This window comes from Pseudopodoces humilis, chromosome 10 (genome assembly GCF_049639895.1).
Source record: "Pseudopodoces humilis isolate 2021_Gansu_Grassland_sample_001 chromosome 10, ASM4963989v1, whole genome shotgun sequence".
Classification (NCBI taxonomy): Eukaryota; Metazoa; Chordata; class Aves; order Passeriformes; family Paridae; genus Pseudopodoces; species Pseudopodoces humilis.
The window spans coordinates 24946173-24971527 of NC_142209.1; the positions used below are offsets into that span (position 1 = coordinate 24946173).

Consider the following 25355-nt stretch of genomic DNA (forward strand, 5'->3'; position numbering starts at 1 on the left):
GGTTTCCTTGTGAGCAAATAGCCTATCTCATTAGTTCACAATATTAATCAAATCTTTTATTCCCTCTTTATATTTGTTGTAGCACAGTGATATTATAGCTTCTTCAATTGGTTAAATCAAAAAATGATCTACAAAGAATCACAGTGCATTTAGCATCATAATTGTCAATGCATCTCATTACATTGGGCAGGGCTGGTGACAGCTGGCAAATCTGTCTTTGATCTGTGAGCAATCCCAGACCTGGGTGAGGCTGCCCTTCAGTCAATATAAACGTCAGAAGCAATAGCACTGCATTATAAAGTGTGATCACCGAAACAATGGAGCCTCTTTCCCAAGCACTGAGCAGATCCAAGGGCAGGAACAAGCCCAGGGGTTTCCCTGTGGCAAACTGTCATTGTGAGTGCAGCAATATTAATTTGGCGGAACTTTGCAGCCCCGCATCAGAGCAGCTTAGAGGAGTAGGAAAACCAGCAGAGCAGACATTAAGGACTTATTGCTGGAAGGAAGCTGCACAGAGATGGGTATTTTCTTGTCCTGTCTTTGGGTTTCCCCTGTGCCACAAATAAGGTTCTGTAATCTGTTTGTTATGGATGAAAAGGACGTTTTGTGTATCTCTGTATTAGCCATTTACTCATCCTAATCCGCTCTCTCCATCCTCCCTTTCTTTTTCCCAACTTCTGCTTCCAGAAAAGTGATTCTCATTTCTATAAAATTAAAAATCTCAGTTCAGACAAGAAATGTAGCTGATGTCTGCAACAATAATTTCATGAAGCTCTTGACTTACTTCCAACTGTCACTAGGATTTACAAATGGATAATTCCATGAATTCAATAAAGTATATATCCAGTACTAATGAAGTACTAATTGAAGAAAATTCCATGGAAGTAGTAATTAAAGAATTAACATGTAATGCAGATGGAAATCCCAAAAAAATAGGTATTGCCTAACACTGTCTAATCTCTGAACTGAGGATCTAAAAGAAAAGGTGGATGTACTACAGCTGTCATCTGTGGTCAACATCTGGAGAGGTGACAGATGATGAGGAGCTGGTTAATCACAGAAAACTGATCACTGTGTTATTTGGACCACTTCAAACCCTGTGGTGAAGATGGAAGGAAATATGGGAGTACACATTTATGAATAAAAATACCTACAGAACAAGGATTGGCATGGCAATGGAAAAGAACTACCCATCTGGTAGGGATAAAACTAAAATGTCCAAATAAATGTGTAGATGAGGCATGAAGAGTTATAAAGGGTAAAAATGAACACTTTATACATACTCCAGTAAGAGAGATATCAAGGGAAAGGCTTCCCTACTCCTTAAGGAAGAAGTGGAACATGATGGATGATGCCAAAAGGCTAATGGATATCTTTCTTTTTCACCTCAGTCTTTACTTTAAGGTCAATTGCAATCATGTATCTATCACAATTAATATCACTGACAAAGGGCCAGACTTGAGCCTCAAATAAGGAAGGTACAATATTCAGAGTACTTAGATAAGGTGGATGTTTTTAAACAGGCTGAGTCTAATGAACTTCATCTACCAGTACTTATAGAGCTAAATGGGAATCTCAAAGTCATCAGGGCTTATCTTTGAGAGCTTAAAAAGGACAGTGAATAAACTGGAAGTCCTAGAAAAGGGCCACTGTAATGTCTACCTTTAAAAAGTATTTTGGAGAAAAAGGCAAGCCTGACAATTGTAAGCCAATCAGTTTATGTTCAATTCATGGAAAAATACTGAAACAAATATCCCAACTCTTTATAAGCTCCTGGAAGTTAATGAGAACATGTATAACATCCAACATGGATTTGTCAAGAACAATCATGTCAGAGCAATCTAATTTTCTTCCCTGATAAGGTAACAGGCCTTGTGGACAGAGGAAAAGCATCAGATGCCATTTGTACTTTGGACTCTTTGATCCTCTTCCACGTATCAATCTTCTAAGCAAACCATGGAAGCATGATTCAGATGAAAACACTACAAAGTGGCTGCAACACTGATTCAGAAATCACACTTGGGGTGTGATTAGAAATGTTCCTATTGACATGAAAATTTACTTCAAGTGACAATTTGGATGAGGGCCTCCTAAGTCTGGTAACATTTAAGATTTTGATTAATGACCTGGAAAATAGCATCACAGACATACTTGCTGTGACAATATCCTTCTCAGAGGCATTATAAATGCACTGGATTTATAATGACCAGAATTCAGAGAAAACTTGATGAATTTAAAGATCTGATTTGGAAGCCACAGGGCTTGTTCAGTAGGGATAAATGCAAAGTACCTCACTGAGCCAAGAAAATTAACTACCTGGGATGGAGAACCACTGACATTGGTAACCATTCTGTAGAAAATTAAAACTTACTGTGGATCACAAGCTGGATAATCCATCAACAATATCATGCTGCTCCAGTAAAGATGAATGTCCTACTGAAATGGATAAATTAGTTCTACTTTGCTTGACACAGAAGAATCTTTCTACTCAGTACCAGGAAAGCTGCAGCTGCATTATTTGATCCAGTCTGAAGAAATGCACCTCCAAAAAGTGAGCACCAGCTTGTGATAACCCAGAAGAAATTTATGATTTAGAAAACACGAGTAAGAACTGAGGCTGTTTAAAAAGAGAAAAAAGTACAGTAAAATGCTGCTAAAAACATAAAAAAAAAAATAAAAAATAAAAACAAACAAACGAAAATATAGAGGGGGGGGAAAATAAAAAGAAAGGGAAAAAGCCCCAAACCACAAAACTGGTAAACTGCTCTTTGTGCTGATGTTAGATAGGGCAAGACATAAATGACTTAAAGAGCAGCCAGGGAGACTGAGGCTGGATTTTAGGAAAAAAAAACTGTCAAGCAGTAAGAAGCAATAAACAGTAGAGAAGACAGATTGCCTGTAGAAGTTCTGGAATACTCCTGGAAAAAGCTGTCAGAAATAACACAGAAATCTGTCCAAAATAAATGTGGATCTTGCCACACTAAAAGGGTGATCCAGATTACCCAAAGGTCCTTCCCACTCGTGTGATTCCATGAGCCCTGCTGAAATGTCCCAGAAATGAGATCCTTGCACAGGATGTTTGGGAGCAGTGAGCAGAATTAAATATCTGTATTTCTCCAAACAAAGTATTTTATAAAGTGGAACAAAATGATCGAAATTTTAGGACCTGTATTTTTAAAAAAGATGTTGAGAAACTGAAACAGACACAGCAAGAAACCACAGAAAATACTTAAATTCCAAATATAATATCTTGAAATGAGACTCAGATACTACAATGTGTTGCATTACCATTACCATTAACTTCCCATCTCTCTCCCCCCACGGAAGCAAATGATTTCTTAATCTTGTAATAAAAAATTAGCTACCAGACAAAAAAAAAATATTATATAATTGAAGATTAATTCAACTCAAAAATTAGATTTATGTTTTTAACAGTGAAAGTAATCAGACACTGGAACAAATTGCCAAAGGAAACAGTAGATACTCTGCTTCCTGATGCCTTGAAATCAAGTCTGGATGCTTTCCCAAAAGACAGACTTCAGTCATACATAGGTTAAAGGTTCAACCCAAGGCAATACAGGTTTAATTTAACACTCTGTGGTGTCCTAGGGGGATCCCACAATTGTTCAAAGTCCAGGAATTAATTTAAAGTGAGCCTGAACTTCTTTTCATCTGAACAGGAGGGTCCCTACACCCAGAGCCTGGTAGAGCAACCTGAAATGCCATTGTCTCCACTGTGATATGGTATTTTCATACACTGGGGTTCTTCTCCATAGCTCTATGAACTCAGAAATATCCTTTCCCAACACAAAGTTTGGAAATGAAAATAATTATATTTAAAAAATACATTCCCCCCCAAACCCTCAAAACATATTTTGCTCAAACAACAGAAAATGAAAAGTTCTAGAAATCTAACTGGGTAATTTGAAGATACATTTCTCCTTTTCAGAACTTAGAGTCTACTATTTAATGCCTTATTTAGTCTGTAAAAGTTCTGCCTGCTTTAAGAGCAAAAGGATTAATGGTTTCAAATTCCAGTGTGTTGACCTTTATTCAACATTAAAATGCTTATTTGAGCATTCTGCCATGGTACCAGTAAGCCTCTGTCTAATGAAAATTGTAAGGGAAAGAAAGTTTAACTCCCATATGCCCACAAATAGAATTATTTTGCATTAGGAGGTTTAGGGGATCTCTTTTGCACACACACACAGAAAACATTGATGCAAAGTGCACTAAAACCACCGGGTATACATGCTATTGCTCTGGCTGCAGGTTGAATGTTAGAGCAATATTAATGATGATGAAGAACAAAGATGGCTAAAACCTCCTGCTCCCAAGTTATTACCCTGAATTATTTGTGACATCCAATAAGTTTAGGCAAAGTCAAACAAAAGCAAATCTTACTGGTTACTCCCTTAATAAATTACAGAATTTTGCTTCCAAACACCAAAAAAGCCTGATGAAAACTAAAGAAGCAATTTACATACCAGGGTACACGGTGTGCTAAGACAGCAAATCAAAGTGGGGAAGAGGAGGCCAAGATTGATTTTGGGTGATGCTGAATAGTGGAGAGGGGAAGTTGTAAATGACACAGCAGGAAGAGCTGGGGGAGAAGCTAAAGGCAATAAGGACAGTGCTGCTGCAGACCTTCAGGGCACCTACTGAACTTAAAGCCATTGCCTTCAGAGGCTGATGCAGGGAGAGAAAGCCTCAATCACACTGAGATTTTACTGCTCTGATATTGATTCTAACAACAGCTATGCAAAAAGCGAGGCCGGGGAAAAATTTTGTCAAGGCAGGTTCCCACTCACCCCTCGGCTGCTGAGAAGGAAACAGGATCAAATGCAGTCCAGAACATCACCACACAGAGATGGCACATGCAAAAAAAATAATTGCCAGCTAAGGTTTTGTGGTAATAGCCTTCCCATAGCTTAGAAAATCTTTTTCCTGTATAAAAGATTACAGGTCGGTCTTTTAAGTACTGAAGCGTTTCTTGGGCAAAACCACAGTTGTTACAACAGTTTGTTGAATAAAAAAATAAATTGCTCAGAACCTAAAGAGCTAAAATAACTTCCCAAGGATAAAAAGTAATCAACAGCTTATCTGAAGAAGGGGCATTGAGCAAGCACATTTTAAAATGTTACAATAATTGTGTAAGAATTACAAAATGTGTCATAACTAAAGTTAGTCATGACTAAGAAATTAGGCATAGGACAAGTAAGGAACAGCAGAATCGACTCTGCAGGAATGTGCAGGTCTAAGGAGATGAGAATAGTAGACAGGAAAATCAATTTATTGCATGATAAATGTTCATATGCAAAATAGCGTGAGCAAAAAAACCCAGCTGTGAAGAATGTGGCAGTGAAGGGGATCAAATCATTATGCATCAGAGTGAATATTTCATCATTCTAATTCAAACTTCCTGTTCAAATATTAACAGAACCACAGGAAAAGAAAAATCCTACAAAGCATGCCAGCATTTTGCTAAAAATACATAAAACCACTCCAGAACTGCAAATATAATTCAAAATTCCCAACTCTCTTAGAAGTCTGACTTCACTGAACATAGAATAAATTCAGGCACAGGGGAAACCAGAGTGGAGAAAGTAGAGGTGGATTTATTTCTGCCTCTTAAACAACTTTAAATAAACTTAAGGCAAGGCTAGACAAGCTCACAGTGAATAAAAGGAATAAACTTGGAGAGGGAAGGACAGAAAAAAACTGTTTCATAAAGATTTTTTTTAAAATTATGTCCTTTTATTACATATTGAAATTCAAAGTAATTGTTTTAATATGTTTTAACCTAACACTAAAAGGAGAAAAAAAGCTTTATTTAAAAAATCCAATCAGTGAGTGACTGCAAAAATAATGGTGTCTGCCAGGAGCACTGATGCCTCTAAAGAAATATATATTTAGTTTGACTTACTCAGCAGTGCTCCAAAAATCTCTAGGAATCATTCTGGGTAGAATATACATTTTTAATAAATACCACCAAAAGGGAAAAAAAATCAATTCATCACAGAAAAATAAGGCCATAAAGTTTTTCCAGCTCTAAAATTCAAGCATTGTCTTAGCCCAGCTCCTTTTTCAGTCAGGCACAGACAGCACAATAATGAAACAGGGAGATTTAACTTAGCTCTCTGAATTCCGTGGGAAAAAATGATGGCATCATTCCTATTGCAAGGAATTGGCTGCCAGGACAGGGACTGGGGGATAGCCCCAGTGTGCCATCCTACAGAAGGGACAGAGGGATTGGTGCCAATCTATATTGACCCTTGCTTCTGCCATAAATCTCAAATACAAGCACTCTTGTACTGCGAATCAAAATATCAATTTCCATAGCTCATTGTTCATCCCATTCCAAATTTAATGCCATGCAATTAACAAAAACCACTCTAAATTTATCTCCAAAGCTTATGTGCATCATGTTGGACTTGTGAAATGAAATAGGCATGTGGTAAAACATGTTACTGTTTTTGCTGATTCTCAGCATAAATGTTTCCTCCTCTCGTATCAGTTGCCTGAACACCAGCATGCTACAATCAACTTCCTGCTAGCTAGTTAAGATTCTTGCCTGCTTGCCTTTCTTCTCTAAATATGGCTCTCTCGTGCTGCTATTGATCAGTGACTGAAGAAAAAAAGCCAGGATGAAACCCCTTTTTCTTGCCTTTCTTTTTTTGTTATTGATATTTTTTTAAAAGGTCCTTTCATCTCCTCCTCTACCAGGAAAGCATTACTTGATGGAAATACAAGAATAATGAATCTAAAGCTGTGCAACACCAAACTACCTAGAAATGGGAAAGATCCCCCTAGAACTGAGCCTCCTGTTTTTCAGTGAAGCAGCACACATGCACTCCAATTACTTTCTAAGTTACAACATCAGTAACTCAAGGAAATTCTGCTCCGGTCAATAGTGCTTCCACAGATTATATGCTATTGGGAATAAGGGCAGAATTTGACCCACTTCTTTTTAGCCATAAAAAAACCTCAAGGATGATAGGTAGCACATCAAAATATTAAATATAATTTTATTGTTTAAGATTTATAGCCTTGCACTGCTCATGAAGTCTCTACTTCCAAGCAGTTTATGCTATGAGCAGGAGGGGTTAATTCCAGCAGAACTTTTGAAAGCCACTTCCCAGCTCTCTGGCCATCCCTCTGAACACAGGAGTACCAGAGGTAGCTGAAAACAGAGCAATGTATATTTAGCCTGCAGTGTTATATAACCTGTCTGTTAACAAATGCAAGACACAAAGTAAAGTCATGTAACCCAATTGAAACAGTTCTTACTGGAGGTTGATTTCCCTTGGGAAACTGAAACATCAAGTAAGAAACTGAACCAGTTAAATATAACCTTTTTAAAGGGCAAAAGAATTCAAAGGTAATCAAGGATTTTTTTTTTTTTTTCCTCAGAAGGGCATTTATAATTATATTCCACTCTTATTTATAACAACCCTTTTAATGTTGGTACTACAAAGAACTCCACAGAAAGCCAGCTTTGCTTTATATAACAGGATTCAATCTCCACGTGGTTTTCATATGCAAAACATCTTCTGCACAAGGTATACACTGACAAGAGCACATTTCCCTGAAGAAACAAGGAATGTGTTTTCAAAGTGGTTCATGAGGGTTCAGCCATGTGTCTTTTGCTAATATTGTGGGAGACTCAAGAAGACTTGACTTAACTCTTGTTTTGAGAAAATAATAGCAAGTGACTCCATGAGCACATACAGTGAGCTCAGAACCTAGTGTTTAATTTCCTTTATTATCCTGGAATACACTTAATGGCTTGCCTTAATCTACTGATTACTGAAGAGAAGGAAACAGAACAATTACCAAATTGATTGTTTCAGTTTCTTTCCACTGGTTAAGCAGGTATAAGAAGTAGAAATGATGGGCATGAGCAAAAACCTCCTGAACCAGAAGCAAATTTCAAAATTCAGCACCAGAGTGACCAGGTGGTTAGTGATTAATCATTTAAGATCCCAAGTTTCGTGTTCATGTTGTGTTAGGACACAACATCTTGTGTTACAAAAACAACAGTGGGAATTTCAGAGTGGGATCTGGAGGTGCACAAAGCCAGTGAGAAGGAAATCTACAACAAAGGGTAAGGATAGATTTGGGCAGGACAAGCTCTTGCACAGAAGGTCTGCTGGATGCAGTAGAAATTAATTATATAGAAACCTGCCACTGTGCATGCTTCCATCTTCTACAGAGCCAGCAGATACTCACACAGTCTCACACTGCAGTCTGTTACCCTTGAACAACAAAAACAACGTAAAGGGCAAAGCCTTGACACAGCCAGAGATGCTCTCAAATTATGCTGCACAGATTAAAAACATGCAGGAGTTTCCCAGGATGATATAAATTATTGATCTATCCCATTTCTCATGTTGCCCAAATGCTTGTAAATGTTACTATACAAAAGCATCTGTATGAAACTGCCCTAATAAATTTATTCCGCGAAGAAAAAAAAAAAGTTAATTTAATCTCAGAATTACATGAGAGACATTCTGTTTGAGTAGCAGCAAGCATGCAGAATCCCAGCGTGGATTCCACTGTGCATACCTGCTCAAACTCTCAGCAGACACACTCTGAACACCTGCAAGTGCCTGACAGAGGCAATGGGCTGGTGATTTCTTACCCACAACAGGCAATCTGTTGATACACTGTGAAACCAGTATTAGGAGATGCTTTAGACAAAATGCTGCAGGTTATTAATCACAGCTTTGGGGTTTCTGACAGGATGTTTTGATAAAATAAATCTATTTTAAGTGACTGTAATGAAATACTAACCGGTTTTTGAAGGGCTTTTAAGATGTTTTTAAGAAGTTTCAGATCAAAGACTCAGTTAATGTAACCTCCATGCATTAAATATTTAGTACTTATTCAGTCACTTGAGCACTCAGGCATCTTGACATTGTAAAAGAAGGAGAGGGAAATTGAGTTTAAGTCAGTTTTACACAGTGGGATTTTTCAGTTTTTATGTTAAAATCCCAGGCATGTAATTTTAATACAAAGGGGTCTATTCTTCTACAACAGCATACACACCACCCATTAAAAGAATTCTTTGTTCACCTGCATAGATGGGAGAATAAATCCTCTACAGAGTCACTTCGGTAGAAACTGTTTTGCTGGGATTAACATCACGATTGAACATTATTCTGTCTCTGAGCTCTCTGATGGACAAAACCAAATGCACACACTTCTCTTTCCTGAACAAGTAGGCACTTCCAAGGAACACAGAATTTTAACAATAGCAGATAGATTTAAGCAAGTTCTTTTTAGATACTTGGATTATGTGACTATATTTCCCCTTTCTAGCATCCCTGAATTCCAACAGCTCCTCTTTACCATTTCATTTCTTCCAAGAAATGCTCACAGGTCTCCAAAACAGATGAGGGGAAATAATCCTAATTTGGGATTTATTAAAATGGATGCCTTGTATTAATAGAGTGCAGATTAGGAGGGGCTGGATATCCATACTGAAAATGCAACACTATATATAAATTTTATAATTTCTGAAGAACCACCTTTCTTGTGAAAGCTCGCTGAGTGTGGTAGGAACTTGAGGATTACTTCAAGCAGAATGAAGACACTCCTGAGTGCATTTCTTGGCTCAGTTGAAGAGGATTATGGACACTAAAATATTAAAAATTGCCTTTGAAACTATTGCCATGACCCACATTAACATCTATTCTCAGAACCAAGGAAAGTGTTGTGCATTTCTATCCTGTTTAACACAAACATGGACACATCCAAGTTCTTTGACTTGCACAGTTGCTCTAAGGCTCTTGTATTTCACATTCATTTATAATACATGCAGAAAAGAAACAACCTTACCTCAAACACTACCAACATATGGGAAAAAAAAACCCAGCAATTGGTTCTGCATATTTTTCACAGACATTTCCCAAATTTCATCACAAACATTTTTCCGAAATTTACAGTGTGATTGAAGATGACTGCACCCTAATTGGATAAAAAGCTAAAACTGACCTCTGAAGTAATGGCAGCAATACATATTCCCAAATCTGGTAAGGCATCATCATTACATGACCCTATTTGTCATAAGTGTCTTCTGAATGTTAAGCAAGCACAGGGGCTGTGTGTCACCACAGGCTCAGCTGTGACACTGAAAGACAAACAGCCACTGAGAAAACATCCACATGCATCTCCTGGTAACCACATGATCTCATCTGTTTTTCTCAAAGAATTGTCTCGTTTTCCCCTGCTTTCACTGCTGCCCATGGCTCTGGAGCTCCTGTCTTCTCTGCCATCTTAAATTATATAAACACATGGTGCAGGAAGGTGCAAGGTGATTTTACAGGAAAAAGATGTTTCTTTGTATGTAACTTGAATATTTTTAATGCATGGTTGGCTCAGTGAGAAACTCCCAAACTGTAAATTAAACAAATTAATCCTTGCTCTGCTGAAGAGGAAACTAGGTCAAAACTTGTGGTGGAGTTCTATGCAAAGAAATCCAAACCACAAGACAATCCTCACCACATGAAGGATGTTAAATACTCCAACAAGTCCCTCACTGATTTACCCAACAATCAGAATGTATCTACAAGGTACTACTGAATAACTTAATTTCTGTGTTTCTTTTCAAGGTGCTACTGAATAATTTCATTTCTGTGTTTCTTCTGTGGCTTCTTTCATTTTCTTGAGTGGAGACCTGTGTTAAAACCACCTAAACAGCCAATGAATCAAGGCCATTCCTGAATAATTTAGTTGTGTGAAAGTAGATCTCTTAAGATTTCCTGGAATCTTAGAAATTAATTATAGCCTCAAAACTAACAGGAAGCTTAGGAAAAGACAGAGGTAATAATTTGGTTAATTCAGAAACAAAAACAAAAAACATCTAGATGTAATCTAGGAGAGCCTTTATTGTAATAATCACAACTGAGGAGAAGTCAGGCACCAGATCTTGTCCTGCTGCCTCTGGCACTGACATTGTCCTCCTAAGGAAGGCAGCTTGGACAGGGGGAGGGTAAGGAGGTTGGGACCAATGCTCCAGTGCAGGTGTGGTGAAAAATGAGAGGAACAATGGAAGTGGTTTTAATAACACTAAAAAAAATAGCCCTTTAACCAATTCTATAGAAACTGAATGCAGCATTATGAAATACTCTGCTTGACTGTGGCACTTTCAGATGCTCTGTTGATTAAAAATGAAAAGGGAAGAAAAAATGAAAATGAAAAGGAGATGTCAAAATTAGCAACATTAAAATGTTAAATATTTCAAATGGTATTGATTGGAAGACAGGAAATGTGAGAATTATCACATATGTTTCCTTATAGAAATGAATGCCATTCAAATAGATTCCAGTTTATTGTTGTGATGTTTCAACTTGTAATGAATACGACCTGTTGAAATCAGGATATATCCACAAGTAATGCTTTGGGATGCAATGGACTTCTGAAAAAAAGCAATCTTGGTTATATGTTAGCCATTAACAAGAGAATTGTTCCAGGCTTTCAGAATTTGGGATCATTTGAGTAACAATCAGTTTACACAACTCTGATAGGGTGAAGGTACCTCCCACAGAGATTAAATGTGAACTGTCCCTGGAACAAACACTAAAATTTTGTGCTCGTGTTGGCTGGAGCCAGGGGTGCAGATGGGTATTCCCAGCACACAGAATGTGGGATGGAGCTGCTGTAAGGAATTCTATCCATGATCATTGCTGAAATGCATCTGCCACCAGTGTGAAGTGCAGCCAGGGAGATCTGCTGACGTGTGATCAGCTCCAGAGGTTTACTATCACGACACATCATTGCTATGCAGTTGGCTGTGATCCTTGCCTTATCATCATTATGGGGGTTTTAGAATCAAAGAAAGAATATGTTGAAACACCTTTGTGATTTCTAGTGAATTTCTGTGCAGTAAAATTCCCAGAAAAGCCCAATATTCTGAACTGCCTGTGCACATGGGTTCCCTGTTGTGTTAAAGACACATCTTCTGTTGACATTTTCCAATAAATCATATAGAGTGTGCTACTGCCAGAGCTCAGGCTATTCTACTTTCTAGCACATGGAGCAACTTCTGAAGCTAATCAAAGAAGGTATCTTTTGCGAATTAGTATTTTAGGGATGTTAATCATCATCAGTCCAAGGTCTTTCTAAACCTCTTGTTGTGATTCAGCACTATTGCATGTAAAGTTAATAATTTGTGACTGTATGAAAGAAAAGAGAGCTTATCTGCATTTCAAAAAATACATAGACATGAAAAAGGGTGACTCCCCTAGGTTATTTTTTAAAAGGGATTATGAAGAAATTACTCTGTGGTCCCCAGTTGCAGGAGAGCACTTCTTTCTTTACAAGTAAGTTTTCAGATTGAGTGTGTGAGGAAATTTGTGTCATTACATGTAAATACATGAAACTGGGGTGGAAATAATTTCTAGAATCAAATTTTTAAAAAAGTGAACACAGGTGCAGTTCTTATCAAATAAGGGAAGACAGCTGAGAATGGGAAAGGTTTTGACATGCAGTTCTCATTCACTTCTACCAAAAATTCACTTGGTTGTTACAGCAGATTCCAGAAATGGCTGCTACAGGAACCATCAGTTTGCTTTTCTTGGTACTACCTGATGGCTCATACTGACTTTGCAGTACACACAAGGGGAAGTGGTTGTTGTCCAGGAGCTTTGCAATACATTGATTTTCCTTTTTTTTTTTTTTCTGATTTAACTTTTTAATTAGCAGAGAGAGAATGGCATACATAAATCCATTGTATTGTAACACACATAAATTCATTGTGGTTCTAAAGGAAGTCCAGATTTCTAAAAGAAGAGTTTGTATTTGTCAGTATTTCTCTGGGAAGATGAAAAATCTGAGATTTCAGAGACCACAGTCATTCTGCTCCATTATTGTCATAGCAACAAATGATCTTGAAGCACTGTATGCAACATCTATAGCCATTTGCAGTATAGCTCTAGCTACTAACTTGTTTCTGTTAATGGCTGGCATGAACCAGTCTCTGTAATCTCTGCAATTTAATTGATGAACCACAAAACAAATGGTCATAGTTAATAAAATTATATTTTGCCATCTGTGTCCAGTAATGAGAAAATCTGAATTATAGGAATGAAAAAGAATGACGTTTTCTTCCAAACAGATCAATGCATCCCACCTCTTTGTCAGCATTAAATTAGATGTTATCTGTTGCTGTGTATTTCCCTCCTTGGTTGCCATGGCTAATGGGAGTTTCAGCCAAGATGGACAAGAATTCTGTTTGACCATGGGGAATATAATACCTTTTCCTCTGTTTTCCTATGAGTCTGTGTAGTATGAGTCTACAATCTTATTTGGTCTGAGTGCATCCAAGTCTCACTTATAGAAGGACAATTTTGTTCAGCTCTGCAGTGTTATTTGCTGTTACAAAACCTTATCTATTTCTATAAAAGAAATCTAGAGGATATGTGCAGTTTTATTCCTAAAGCTCTGAAGGATTTCAAAATCAGCTGGAGCTGAAGGCAAATCTGGGGCTGCCACAGTATCTTCTAAGGATGATTACAACAGCAGAAAAGTCCATCCTTGGAATACATATTCTGTTTTCCTGAATTCACATTCTGAGCAGTTTGTTCTCTTGAGAGCAAGGATATAAATTGTCTGGACTCTCCATAAAAAAGCCACTACAATTTAAAGAAAAAAAAACAAAACAAGAAACAACCCACCCCAAAACCTTTTATAAATTCTCTAGGAGCCCCTATATCATTAATTCCTGTAAGAGACAGATGGTTCCCACACAGAAGATAGCAAAGTAATTTATGGTGATAACTTGATTACCTAGACCATGCCAAAGATTTGGACCATTTCCTTAAGCTTTAGAGAGGAAGACAGACTAAGGCAACAAGGAGAGTATATTATATCCACTCACAGGAGACAAAGAAGATGCAATGCTGCTGAGCACCCTGTTGTGCACAGCAACACTATTCTTGTTCTACACAGTACCTTTCAGATTTTGAAATATTCATTGTTTGGATTAATATCTATGTCTAGGTCTCAGACAAGACTTGATGTATCTCACTGTATTGCCAAAATATCTCCTCTTTTTTCACCACAGTACCATCAACCTCTGTTTTAGTCGTCATCTGTTAATCTATAAAGTGCCCTTAATCAGTCATCTCTGACATTCCTATAAATTTCCCATCAGACATAACACATTACAGGCTATTTTTCATTCTCAGAAGGCAAATAAGAAAAACAGACTTGAGGTCTTGAATCACATAAACTGTGCAAAGAAGCAGCTTCTTTTCCTGAAAACCATGGCCATAATTTGAGGAGCTCAGCAGCTACAAATAGGGCCTTGTTTCCGAAACACTAAAATCATTTTTTGAGGTGTGAGTGCCAGAAGCTGAGGTTCAGTTTTTCTTATTAGGAGCTCTGAAAAGAGAAGTTTGTATTTTCAGCATTTGTGGAAGTGAATGTGAAAGGGTGCTGAGAGAGCCTCGGAAAGCCCGATCGGATGCGCTGTCCAGGGTCCTGACAAGGATTGGAACCTCGATCCTGAGCTGAACTCCATAAAATTAACTGGTTGCTATGGCTGACCCCAGAAAATGAACACCAAAGGCTTTCCCACAGGCTACTTCCAAGCAGTCCAGGTTTCTGCAGTAGTCTTCTTTCCCATAAAACGACACTGCAGTCAGAAAAATGTTATGAATGTTAACTTGATGATATTTATGCAATATTTTGGGGGTTGTCACAGCAGAAGTTCAGTTAAAAAAAAAAAAGACAGTCATGAGATTTTCCCTTATTCCATGCTGAGAACAGTGTAGCATTCATAAATATGGAAAGACTAGTTAATATTTTAATTCTAAGCAACATAGATTTTTAAGAAGGGTAGGGGGGGAGGAAAAACAAACAACATTTAACAATATGCAGCTGTTACTAATGAATTAAGAAGCTGATTAAAAATAGAATGATAGATATTAACGCATTATTATAAACCACCATAATGCAGAAAATCTAGATGGAGGAAAAAAGGCATGTATTATAAAATCCTGAAGTTGTCAGATTTTGAGAAAGTAATAGTTGTCTTAAATTTTAACTAATTAGAACTTAGTGCAAAATTGGATGCTATTAATGAGAAATTAAAAATAAATGGGAGGAAAATTATTTCTAAAACAGATTTTTCTTTCATGCATACTCATGAAAACTCCTGAAATGGATGGTATCTCTTTGTCTTCCTCCATGCTACACATTTATTAGAACATCAGTAAAGCTGGTTCAGAAAAACACTTTCTGTAGAAAGGTATCTCCACAATTCTAGGGAATTCTGAGTGAAAATATTTGACTGTGGGCCTAAGGCTGGCTTTTTTTTTTTTTCCCACTGGAAATGTCATGTAACTGGGGCCTTTTCAATCCGTGTTCATTTTCTCAGATTGTTCTCTGCTGCCACAGTATGGTGCTCAGCTGCTGTTTGAAAACATGAAAAAGAGGATCTTTATCAGAGACTGCAGTTCTTTTCATGTACCAATATGACTGGTTGCCATGTAAGATCTCTTTTAAAGAGTATTAAAAAGGCTTTAAGCTGTATCTTATATTTCCTAAGAAGTGAAGAAAACCAGTTTTCAATTAAGTACCTACTGCTTTACATTAAAAAGCTCCTGTCTCCTCATGTTATTTGTATGTCATTTTGTCTTCAAAACAAAGATAAATATTGCTTTCAGTATTTGTGGATAATAGCAGCACTTCAACAGCAGCAGGCTTTTTCTATGGAAACACTCTTTTTTTTTTTTTTTGTCTTTTCCAGGAATATCATAATCTTCTAAAATAAAATATGTTTGAATGCAACATGATGTCTTAAAATAAGGATGGCACTAGTCTCCCTTACATGTAAGTTTGATGTGCTTCATCATTGCACTATTCTTTGATTCAAAAGTACTTTGCTAACAGTGCAGAAAAGTAAGGGTCATTAAAACCACACTGAAATCAAGAACAGATCACAGGCTACACATAATATCTCTCAGCTGTGTTTCCTTACATGTATTATATTTTCACGAGCCTTATTTCCTCTCTTCAAGTATGTATCTTCAAATACTTGGGTAAGGATGCACTCAGCCAGCTGGGGCCATGTGAGCTGCACTGCCTCGGTCTCTACTATCTTATAATCTGCATCAAAACATCTTCTTATGTCTTTATTTTCTCATTTCTATATGGTATCTCCCCAAATCCCTTCTGACATACAGGCAGAAGTCTTCTTAGAGCCAGCTTTTAGCTTTCAAGGCTTAAGGACAAAAGAGATAAAGTCTTACTGAACATGTGCATGGCAAGGACAAAGAACTCCGGGATTAGAACAAATCTCATGCAGAAGGCCTCAAATGCACACCTTACTCATGCACTGCTAAAACCAAAAAAGATTGCTGAGCAATGGTGGGACTCTCTTTACTCACAGGCATTTAGCATATTTATAGAGAAGTGCAAAAAGCGAGGTTTTATTATTATTTTTTGCCTATAGTCATGTTGTTATAGTTGTAGTACAAGTTCACAACAAAACATTAGGGCACCAGGCCTAAGTTCTGATTGTTTTGACCTTGGAGCTTAAGGACATCTTTACAGACATTAAACTTGATGTCATAAACTGTGCCACTGACTTCAGCATGTCTATTTAACATGCTTAAGTTTAAATCTACGCTTAAGTGTTTTGCTGGATTGGAGCCACAATGCTCAGTTTACATAAATTATGTGAACAAGATTTTGCCCGAGGTATTTAGAGATTTTAATATATTATACTTACATTCTAGAGCTGGTATAAAATTAAATCAATAAATAGTTCTTTCTTTGGTTAAATTAAAAGGCATGAATCCAAATCCTTTGGACTGAGCAGACTTTGAAATTGTTAAATAAGCCTTCAATCCCAAGGTTTCAGCCCTACAGGTAATGTGAGCCAGGCTAACCATCTTCTGGGTCTACAGTCAAAGAATAAAGATTAAAATACTGCTCCAGCCCCACGGATGCATTACACAGTCACCACTCAGGAGATCTAAACAGCAACCAACTCAAACATAGCCAAAATCCCAGCAGAGTCAGTGCAGTGAAGTGCTACGGGGCAAATGTAGTTAATAGCTCCACATAGCATGATTTCCCCTCCGTGCGAGTACATTCAGCATCACTATCAACATGGTAATTATTGCTTAATGCTGTGCTACAAAGCAGGGAAAACAAATTTCTGGAAATGGAAGTGTGAGAAGACTGAAGGCATTCTAGGGTTTTCTCAAGATTCTAAGGGCCCTACATACCCTCTAAATACACTCATGGACTGCAGGGCAACTACATAAACATTAAAACCATGAAAAAGTTTTACATTGGTGTACACAACAGGACCTCAGATTTAGGGTTTTTTATACGATTATATTAATTGTCTGTGGCGTGTTGTTTCTCTAGCACCAGCTGAAAAACAGGGATTCTAGTCAGCACTGAACATGGAAAGGAAAAATATGTTCTTCATGTCCCCAGAAGCTTAGGGTGCAGCAACTAAAGGCAACTGCCTAGATCTGAGGTTGAACTCTCTGTGTGGATGAAACCAGTGGGTTTCCCACTGGGATTAAAGTTCCCCCGTGGGCCTTTGTGGCACTCAACCAAGTAGGAGAAAGTGCTGAGGACAGGAATTAGTAAAACCTGCCTTTTACTTGAAATTTGCCATTGCCATTAGAAAAAGGGTCAGACCCTGAAATGCCTTCCTGCACCTGGGTGTGAGCTCAGCCATTTCAGAACATCTGACAAGATCATTAGTGTTCCCTTTCCAGGCTGAAGGCTGGACAAGCAAAGTATTACTCCAGCATTTCTGGAAATGTATTGAGAGATGGAGCAAATAGGGAACACAAAAGACAGAAGGACAAGGAAGACAAGGATATTTCTATCCTAGACCAGGATATGAAGTTACATGAAATGGCACCGAGATGAAGATATTGAGCTCATAGAGGAGAACATAACTACCCTGTGCAGTCCTGGTATTTAAAAGACCTCACAGCTATTTTGGATTTGCCCTTCACAACTCAAAGAGATAAGGAGAATGAATAGGAAAGAACAAAGCAGGATAAGTAACATAAGAGCAGAAAACAAATACCACAGCTTCTTTCTTCTAGCTAGCTTAGGAGAGTATAAACTAAATGGAAAGAAAAGGGAAGGTTAGATTTGAGGCAAAGAAAGGGCAAGCCAGATGAAGGACAAGTGTGGAGTAAAGGTGAGATGAAGACTCTGACTTGGAAATGGGAAGAGCCATGAAGCAAAAGGCCAACCTGAACAGCTACAAAAAGTCCAGTGAAAACTTCAGAAAGGTCACTGACTTTCCAAAGGTTTTCCTGAGTGGCTACAAGATGAAAGGGTGAAGCCTGGGACCTGTGCATGGAAACAGTTTGCATAGACTAACTTTGCCACACATAATTCATTTACTGTCATTTCTTTCAGGAAGTTTTTCTTAACAAAATGGATCATCACTATTTTTTTTTTTCTCTTCAGATCATTTCTTACCTCAATGGACTTTTTGTGCTCAAAGGTTCTTTTTTGGTGAAATGCTTTTTCTAAGAGTTTTTTTTTTAAATGAGAATGGTAGTTATAAAATGTGAGCTGCAAAGTGGACTTAAGATTTGAATCCTTCTTCACAAGTTAAGATTTTTTACTCATAGTTAGATAAAGAGCAGTTAATGCAAATCCTTCTAGAAATTATTTTACTTTATTGAGCAGTGTTCTTTCTGTAATTTAAGAAATAACCAGCTTATGCATTTAGTCATATTACATTATATTAACTGCAAATTATGATTTTACTAAGTTTGTTTTTTTCAAAAACTATATATTGCTGCCAACTTAAACCAAAGTATTTCTTGGTTTTACCATGAACCCTTGTGCATATTCTACAGACAGATGGCAACATTCAACAGTAACATCATTTCACCCATCCTTCCTACTCTGTGATTCCCACAGGCCAGGTTATCTTCCAGAACCTCCTTTTAATTGTAACAAAGAAATTTTCCTTAAAACTGATGCTATAGAATAGTTCCCTGTAATTTTTCATGTTATTTATATAATTTCCCTGGCAGCACACTGTGCTATTATATGCTATAAATCATATTTTATTTTGGAAAGAACTGCTGGTGGTGTTATTTTTAGGTCTAACTCTACTTCTGTTGATATCCAATCCGGCTAACAAAATAGCTGTAGGAACATTTAAAATCTCACATAGAGTGTTGGGATGACATCCGTATTACGAATGTTTTGGGAACAGCCGTACTATAGGAGTAAAAAATACAGCAGTGACTAAAGAGAACGTGCCCTGAACATATACACAGCTGCACTTTTACACTACTGAGAAATGAGAAAGGGGATTTACTTTTCCTAAGCACTATTTCCGTGGCCTTTTTCAGGCCAAGTAAATTGCCACAAATTACATTTACATGACATTTCAACCTACTTACAGTCAAATCCATTGGAAAATACAGTATCTGACACCAACAGGATTTTAAAGGTATGTTACATCACACAGAAGCCTGTAACTTCTATTTTTTTTCAAAGACCTAGAGTATACTTTTCTTTTACTGAGCTGTTATTACATAACCTAGAGTTGAATGCAGAAATGGGAAATTTAACCTTAGAAAAACTGCCTATTTTCTTTGCTTCATGCTTTAAAACGTTCATAACTGAGTAGTTAAAAATGGACCAGTAGAAAACAGTAGAACAGATCAAGTATTTTTACAGGGGTGCAAAGTCATTTAGTCAGTAAATAAAGGAAATTTGATCAATGAACCGGCAATGTGACATCTGGTGTGCAGTTTCACAGTCTTAGGGCATCATTCTGCTCTCTCTGGTACCAGCAGGAACCAGGAGTAACTCATGTAAATTAAAAGCACACCTCAGAGTGGTGTGGAGTCAGGAGGAAGCACTCTGTGTCCCAGTCTGTGTCTTTCAGTGTTCCATACCTGACTTAAGAGATCGGCTCGTTTACATAGCCCTACATTAGACATATTGCCCTCTTGTTTTAAAATATGTGTGTTTAATATTTAATTTAACAGAATTCCATATTCCAGTCCCTGTGTACTGTGCAAGTCCCTTTGAGGCTCGTGGTTTGTGTGTGCAGTCACAATTCTCCTCAAGTGTAATTTGGAAGCACCATTGCCTAATGGAGTGAAAGGAATCCTGGTTCCCTTTGGAGTGAGTAATGAAAATAATGCCCAGCCAGTGTCAATTTGTAAAGTGGGCTGTAGGAGTTGAGCCAGGCTGTCCAAAACTCATTTAATTTATTATGTGTGGCTGTGGAATACTGGTGGAGGTACAGGTCTCATCAATTGTCCCCACACTTCAAGCACACACAGGCAATTTGAACTACCAACTTCAAATGACAACACATTCCAAAATTTTGCCAAGTCTGAAAAATCGGTATGCTACACACATAGCTATTGCACATGAGACTGAATAAGTATCATAAAATAGGTACTGTAAATGTAAAATGTGCCTGTGCTTATATTTTCACAGAAATATAAAAATTATTTTTAATTATGTTGTGCAGTCAAATACTGCATAGTATTTGCTGAGAGGAGAAACACATCGATAATATGCAAAAAAGTAATTCCAAAATTTAAGAAAGTGCTCACAGGTTTTGAACTTCTGATCTGTTGGGGAAAACCAAAGAAAATCTGAAGTTACCCAAGGCCAATAACAGCAGAATGAAAATAGCAGTTTAAATGGTACCTGGGTGACCATCTCAGCTCACTTGCAGGAGAGCCTATTTTCAAGAACATTTGGCACATCTAGGATGTGGGATAGCTCTCTGAAGTAAAGAATATAAACATTAAAAGGTCATAAATAGTAGTACAGCTAAGTTATCCATTTAAATGGGAATGGGAAACTTTGCCATTTGGCTCTGAACCATTTTGTCATTCTGCATCCTAATGACAATTACATGTCCCATACTGATATTTCACTTTCAGTTTTCATAGAATTAGTGATAGTATTTCAGGAGTTAACAGAGGCAGAGTACTTTCTTTAGCGAAGATATGAAATTAGATTAGAAATTAGATTGCCTTGAAAACATTATATGCAGCAAAATGTGCACTCAGAGAGCCTCCAGGAGCAATCCTCTAGGCATGGCTACTTGTGACTTGAGTTTTACTTTTCCACAACAAAGGAAAAAAACAAAAAAACAAAACACCTCCAAAGATCTGTGGTGAGATTCTGCCATCTCCAAGAGACACAGCTCAAAACCACATAATCCAGGAGAAGTGAAATTGTTTCCAACACTTCCCATCCTCACAATCACAGGCTGCAGCAGGGGGCTGTAAAATCCCCCTGGAACGAACCCGAGGGGACCAGCACCCAGATGGCAGCTGGACAGATGTGCTGCAGCCTTCCCCCCCCCAGGTTATCCCTCCTCATCCCTGTGCTCAGCATGAGGACTCCAGAGTTTGTCCTCAGACGGCATCTTTCAAGTACCTTTCACCATGTGCTACCAGGGGTATCGTCCCTTGGCCAGGAATAGAGCTTCTAAGGGCCTCTTTATGCCAATCTGATTCCTCTTATCTTACATAAGGGGCCAGGGCAGGGACAGAGCTCACTTTCTTAGCTCTAAATCTATCCTATATGGCACGCAATTCTCCAAAGTACAGCCAGCTTCTGCTTTTATGAAGCACTGTGCAGTGAAGAATGAAGGATCCTGTTTTTCACCATTTAAAGATGTATGATAGCAACAAAGCTCTATGTTAAAATATTTAACTCGCAGAGAACTTATGGAAATTGTCTATTCAAGCTCAGCAAAGACATTAAATTACCAAGCTGTTCTAGGACAGTTGTGTGTGGAGAAAAGCCAGAAATGCTCTGAGATTGTAATGTTGCTCACAAAGATTACAGCATGAGCCTGATTCAGAAGCTTTTCTATACAGCTTGGTGAGCTGCAAAATGTTACCATATCCATTTCTGCAAAACATACTGTGTGTGTACATATAGATATAAAAGCAGGACTTATACACAGCACATTTCCTGCCACATTTTGAGTGGCATCTGTTTGTTTAGTGTGCTGAAATATGAAAAATAATATTTAGCAACTACTGGTAACACAATGTTAACAAGATTTAAGAGTATAGCTCTGTCTGTCAAAATGCAGATAAAAGACAAATCCTTCTATCTCTGTGTTTTAATCAGTCAGATCAGAGGTTTGATGAATATGCAAATGTGACTGTTTATACACTAGTTTCAGAGTGAAAGGAAACAAATTCAGTTTCATTATAGAATTAATGACAGCTCTGTCCTCTAAGATTAATAATTAAAGCCCTACACACATTAAGATGATAGTGCTCTTTCCAGCCAGCCTCTGCAGATTTTACTTTTCTATTTTTTAATACCCCTTTCCCTTATAATTGTTTGTCCCCCTAATTGGAATGATTAATAATTAATGCCAGTTCATGGATATGCAATAGTCATCTTTAGAACAAGAACTGTATTTAACCTACAAAAAGGGGTTAAAAAATGACTTCTTTTGTTGATTCAGTTTTTACTCTTGTCTGTAAGTTAATTTTTTTCTCCAAGTTTTATGCCACCATAGGAATCTCAATGGCCTGCTTTAATGATGGAAGCCTTTTTATTTGTTTCAATGCAGGGTATACTTATGATTTAATTTTGATTTTCACAATATATGCTGGGTTTCTTTTCAAAGCCCCTACTGCTGGGATCAGCAACCTCCACAGCTTTCTGATTCTAAAACACACACTACAAGTTTAGACCAAATCAAATCTCTGAGAAAAGATTAAGAGTGCGGTACAAGTGCATTATAAAGCCTGAAAAAGCAAAAGTTTAAAAAAAAAAATAAAAAAAAAAAGAAAAGAAAAAGATATTTGAGCTATTATTTTTTAATCTGAAGATTTCTGAGTTGTCATGGGAGTGGCTGAGTCATGCTTGCCAAATCCTCTGGACAGGCAACATTTCAGAAGAAGATTATAGCAAAGTGAGCAGAAGTTCACCCTTACCATTAACCCTCCTTCCTGCTCCAGAAGAACTGTGACACTTCATTTTATGTGGCCATTAGGATCTATACAGAGACCACAAAATCCCTTCTAATTGCAAATCACCAAAGCATGAATTTTTAAGAGAAAATAAAATAGTTGGTTTGTGTATGGTTTGCATTATCTTATCAAGAAAAGTTATCTTCTGGGTCAAAAACCCCATATTTCTTTCTGAACAGAAAAGCTCTTCCAGAAAGACAAATGGTCAGAGTACTCCAAAAATCACATTTCTTCAATAAAGCTGCTTCAGTTTCATCTTGTAATGTGTTTAGAGGTGAACTGATCCTACATAGGAATCTAGCATTGCCTTGACTATCGCAAAGGAAATATTTAATGTGAAATTAAATCAGCATTTGTCTTTATTTCACCATGCAGGTACACTTCCTCCTGTGTCACTGATAGCAAGAAAACAAATACGTGTTTGTGGGTATTTTAGCGAGGATGATGACTGATACTCTGGAAACATTGAAAGGTAGACATCCATAATGAAGCCTGCTGGCTGGCACGCGTGCCTGGTACTTACCACGCTGAGCCCCAGCAGTTCCCTGCAGAAATAGTCCATGTTCCTCCTCTGGAGGTTGTCCAGGTAGTGCTGCAGGCGAGTGTAGGTGTAGGGGTAGCAGTAGGCAAACTGGTAAGTGTCGTCCTCTCGGTCGAAGCAAAAAGCGAAGGACATGACGTAGTTCTTCCTGTGGTCTGGGCAGCGGTAGTAATACACGTTTTTGGAGGGGATTCTTTGCCTGAGAAACAAACACATGCATGGAGATGGATTAATTGATGTGTACCTACACAGACACAGGAAATCAACTGAAAGGGCCCTGTGGGAGTCAGATTTCCTCCCAAGTAAATGAGTGGAACAGCTCAGGAACAGCTCGGGAGCTGGTGAGGAGATCCTGGTTTTGGGAGCACTTGTGACAGCCACTGTCACCACAGGGACTGCAGCCCTGCCTGGGTGCCCAAGCTGGCAGTGTCACCACAGCAGGGAGAGCATCATACAACCAGGGAAAACTATCCCACAAAGTGAAACACCACACACAAAAGGTGTCCAAATATCCTCTGCCTCATTATCAGGCTGCTGCAACCTCACACCACTCATAACTCAAACACCAGCCCCAGACAAACCTGCAGCCTTTCCTACAGGTTCAATTCACCAGCACAGAGAGGAGGCACAACTAATGAAGGAATGTCAGTATAAGGCAACACTGAAAAATCTGTTAGTGAAATTCAGAACATCTTAATAGATATATACATATAGATACAGATAGATATAGATATATTTATCCAAAATAGTCAGGATACATATCAACATCTAGCCAATGAATGGAACAAAAGATAAATTCTTGAGGTTAAAAAACAAACAAAGAGTCAATCTAAAAATCATACAAAAAACTTCAGGTATGGAAAATAACCAGGTCTTAAAATAGAAGGCAAAGGAGAAAAGAGTATTTGTTCCCATTTCAAATTGGACTGCTGCCCTCCTCAACATTTCTGGTTTATCTGACAAGATAGAAATGAATATACATGATGGTAAATAATTATAATAAAGACATTTATGTCATTGTTATCAAGGTGGTATCTCTTTGAGGAATAACAAATATCTGCAATCTCTTACACAACTCCATTTTGTTACTTTTCAAGAGAAATAAGTAATATTTCAGAGGAGAAAAAACTTATTCTGTGGATGAGAGATGTTCACTATTTCTGTTTTGTATGCTTTGTTAATTTCTTAGGTGGAATTTCTTCATTCAGACAGTAATAGTCTCCAATCATGCCATGCACTTGTAATTTGATATAAGTAACCTACCAGTCATGTTTGGCAACAAAATGCTATGGTCCTGCAGACTCTACCTGATTCAATTACACAACCTTATAAACAGGTCTCATCTAATGATTAAAGCAGATCTCAGCTAAACTGGGATCATGGTGAGGGAAGAACATAACAAGATTTACAGACATAGCACCAGTAATGTGCCTCAATGCAATCATTCCAAGAAGCTGGTCAACTGCAGAGCCTCAGTTTTGGCCTCTCACTGTTAATATGAATTAGAGGACAAAACCCTTTCATTATACACAGGTACATATTTGCCAATTAGCAGCAGTTAACAAGTCTGACCTGAGCAAGACTCAGGATCTACAAAGAGAAACGGACAGGAATTGAGATCTTCTTGAGGAAGTAAAATAAAGAACCAATGATTCTTTTAATTACACTCAGAAAAAGAATTTATCTGCCCTCTTTAATGCCCTGCTTCTTGAGCATTCAGGGCCTCAATAACTTCCTTCACCTTTGTGGCTGAGCAGGAGGCAGCTGTGCCCAGGTGGGCAGGAAGGCCGATGGCACCTGGCTTGTGGCAGCCAGAGCGTGGCAGC

General features: G+C 37.9%; 1 protein-coding gene across 2 annotated transcripts in view; it reads right to left on the minus strand.

Moving 5' to 3' along the window:
• LOC102112919 (AGBL carboxypeptidase 4) overlaps positions 1-25355 on the minus strand; it is an 878734-nt gene that overhangs the window by 502939 nt on the left and 350440 nt on the right. For both annotated transcript variants that reach the window (XM_014250851.2, XM_088060383.1), the window contains exon 5: positions 23512-23728. In XM_014250851.2, coding sequence (XP_014106326.2) covers positions 23512-23728 — 217 coding nt within the window. The remainder of the gene's footprint in view (positions 1-23511; positions 23729-25355) is intronic.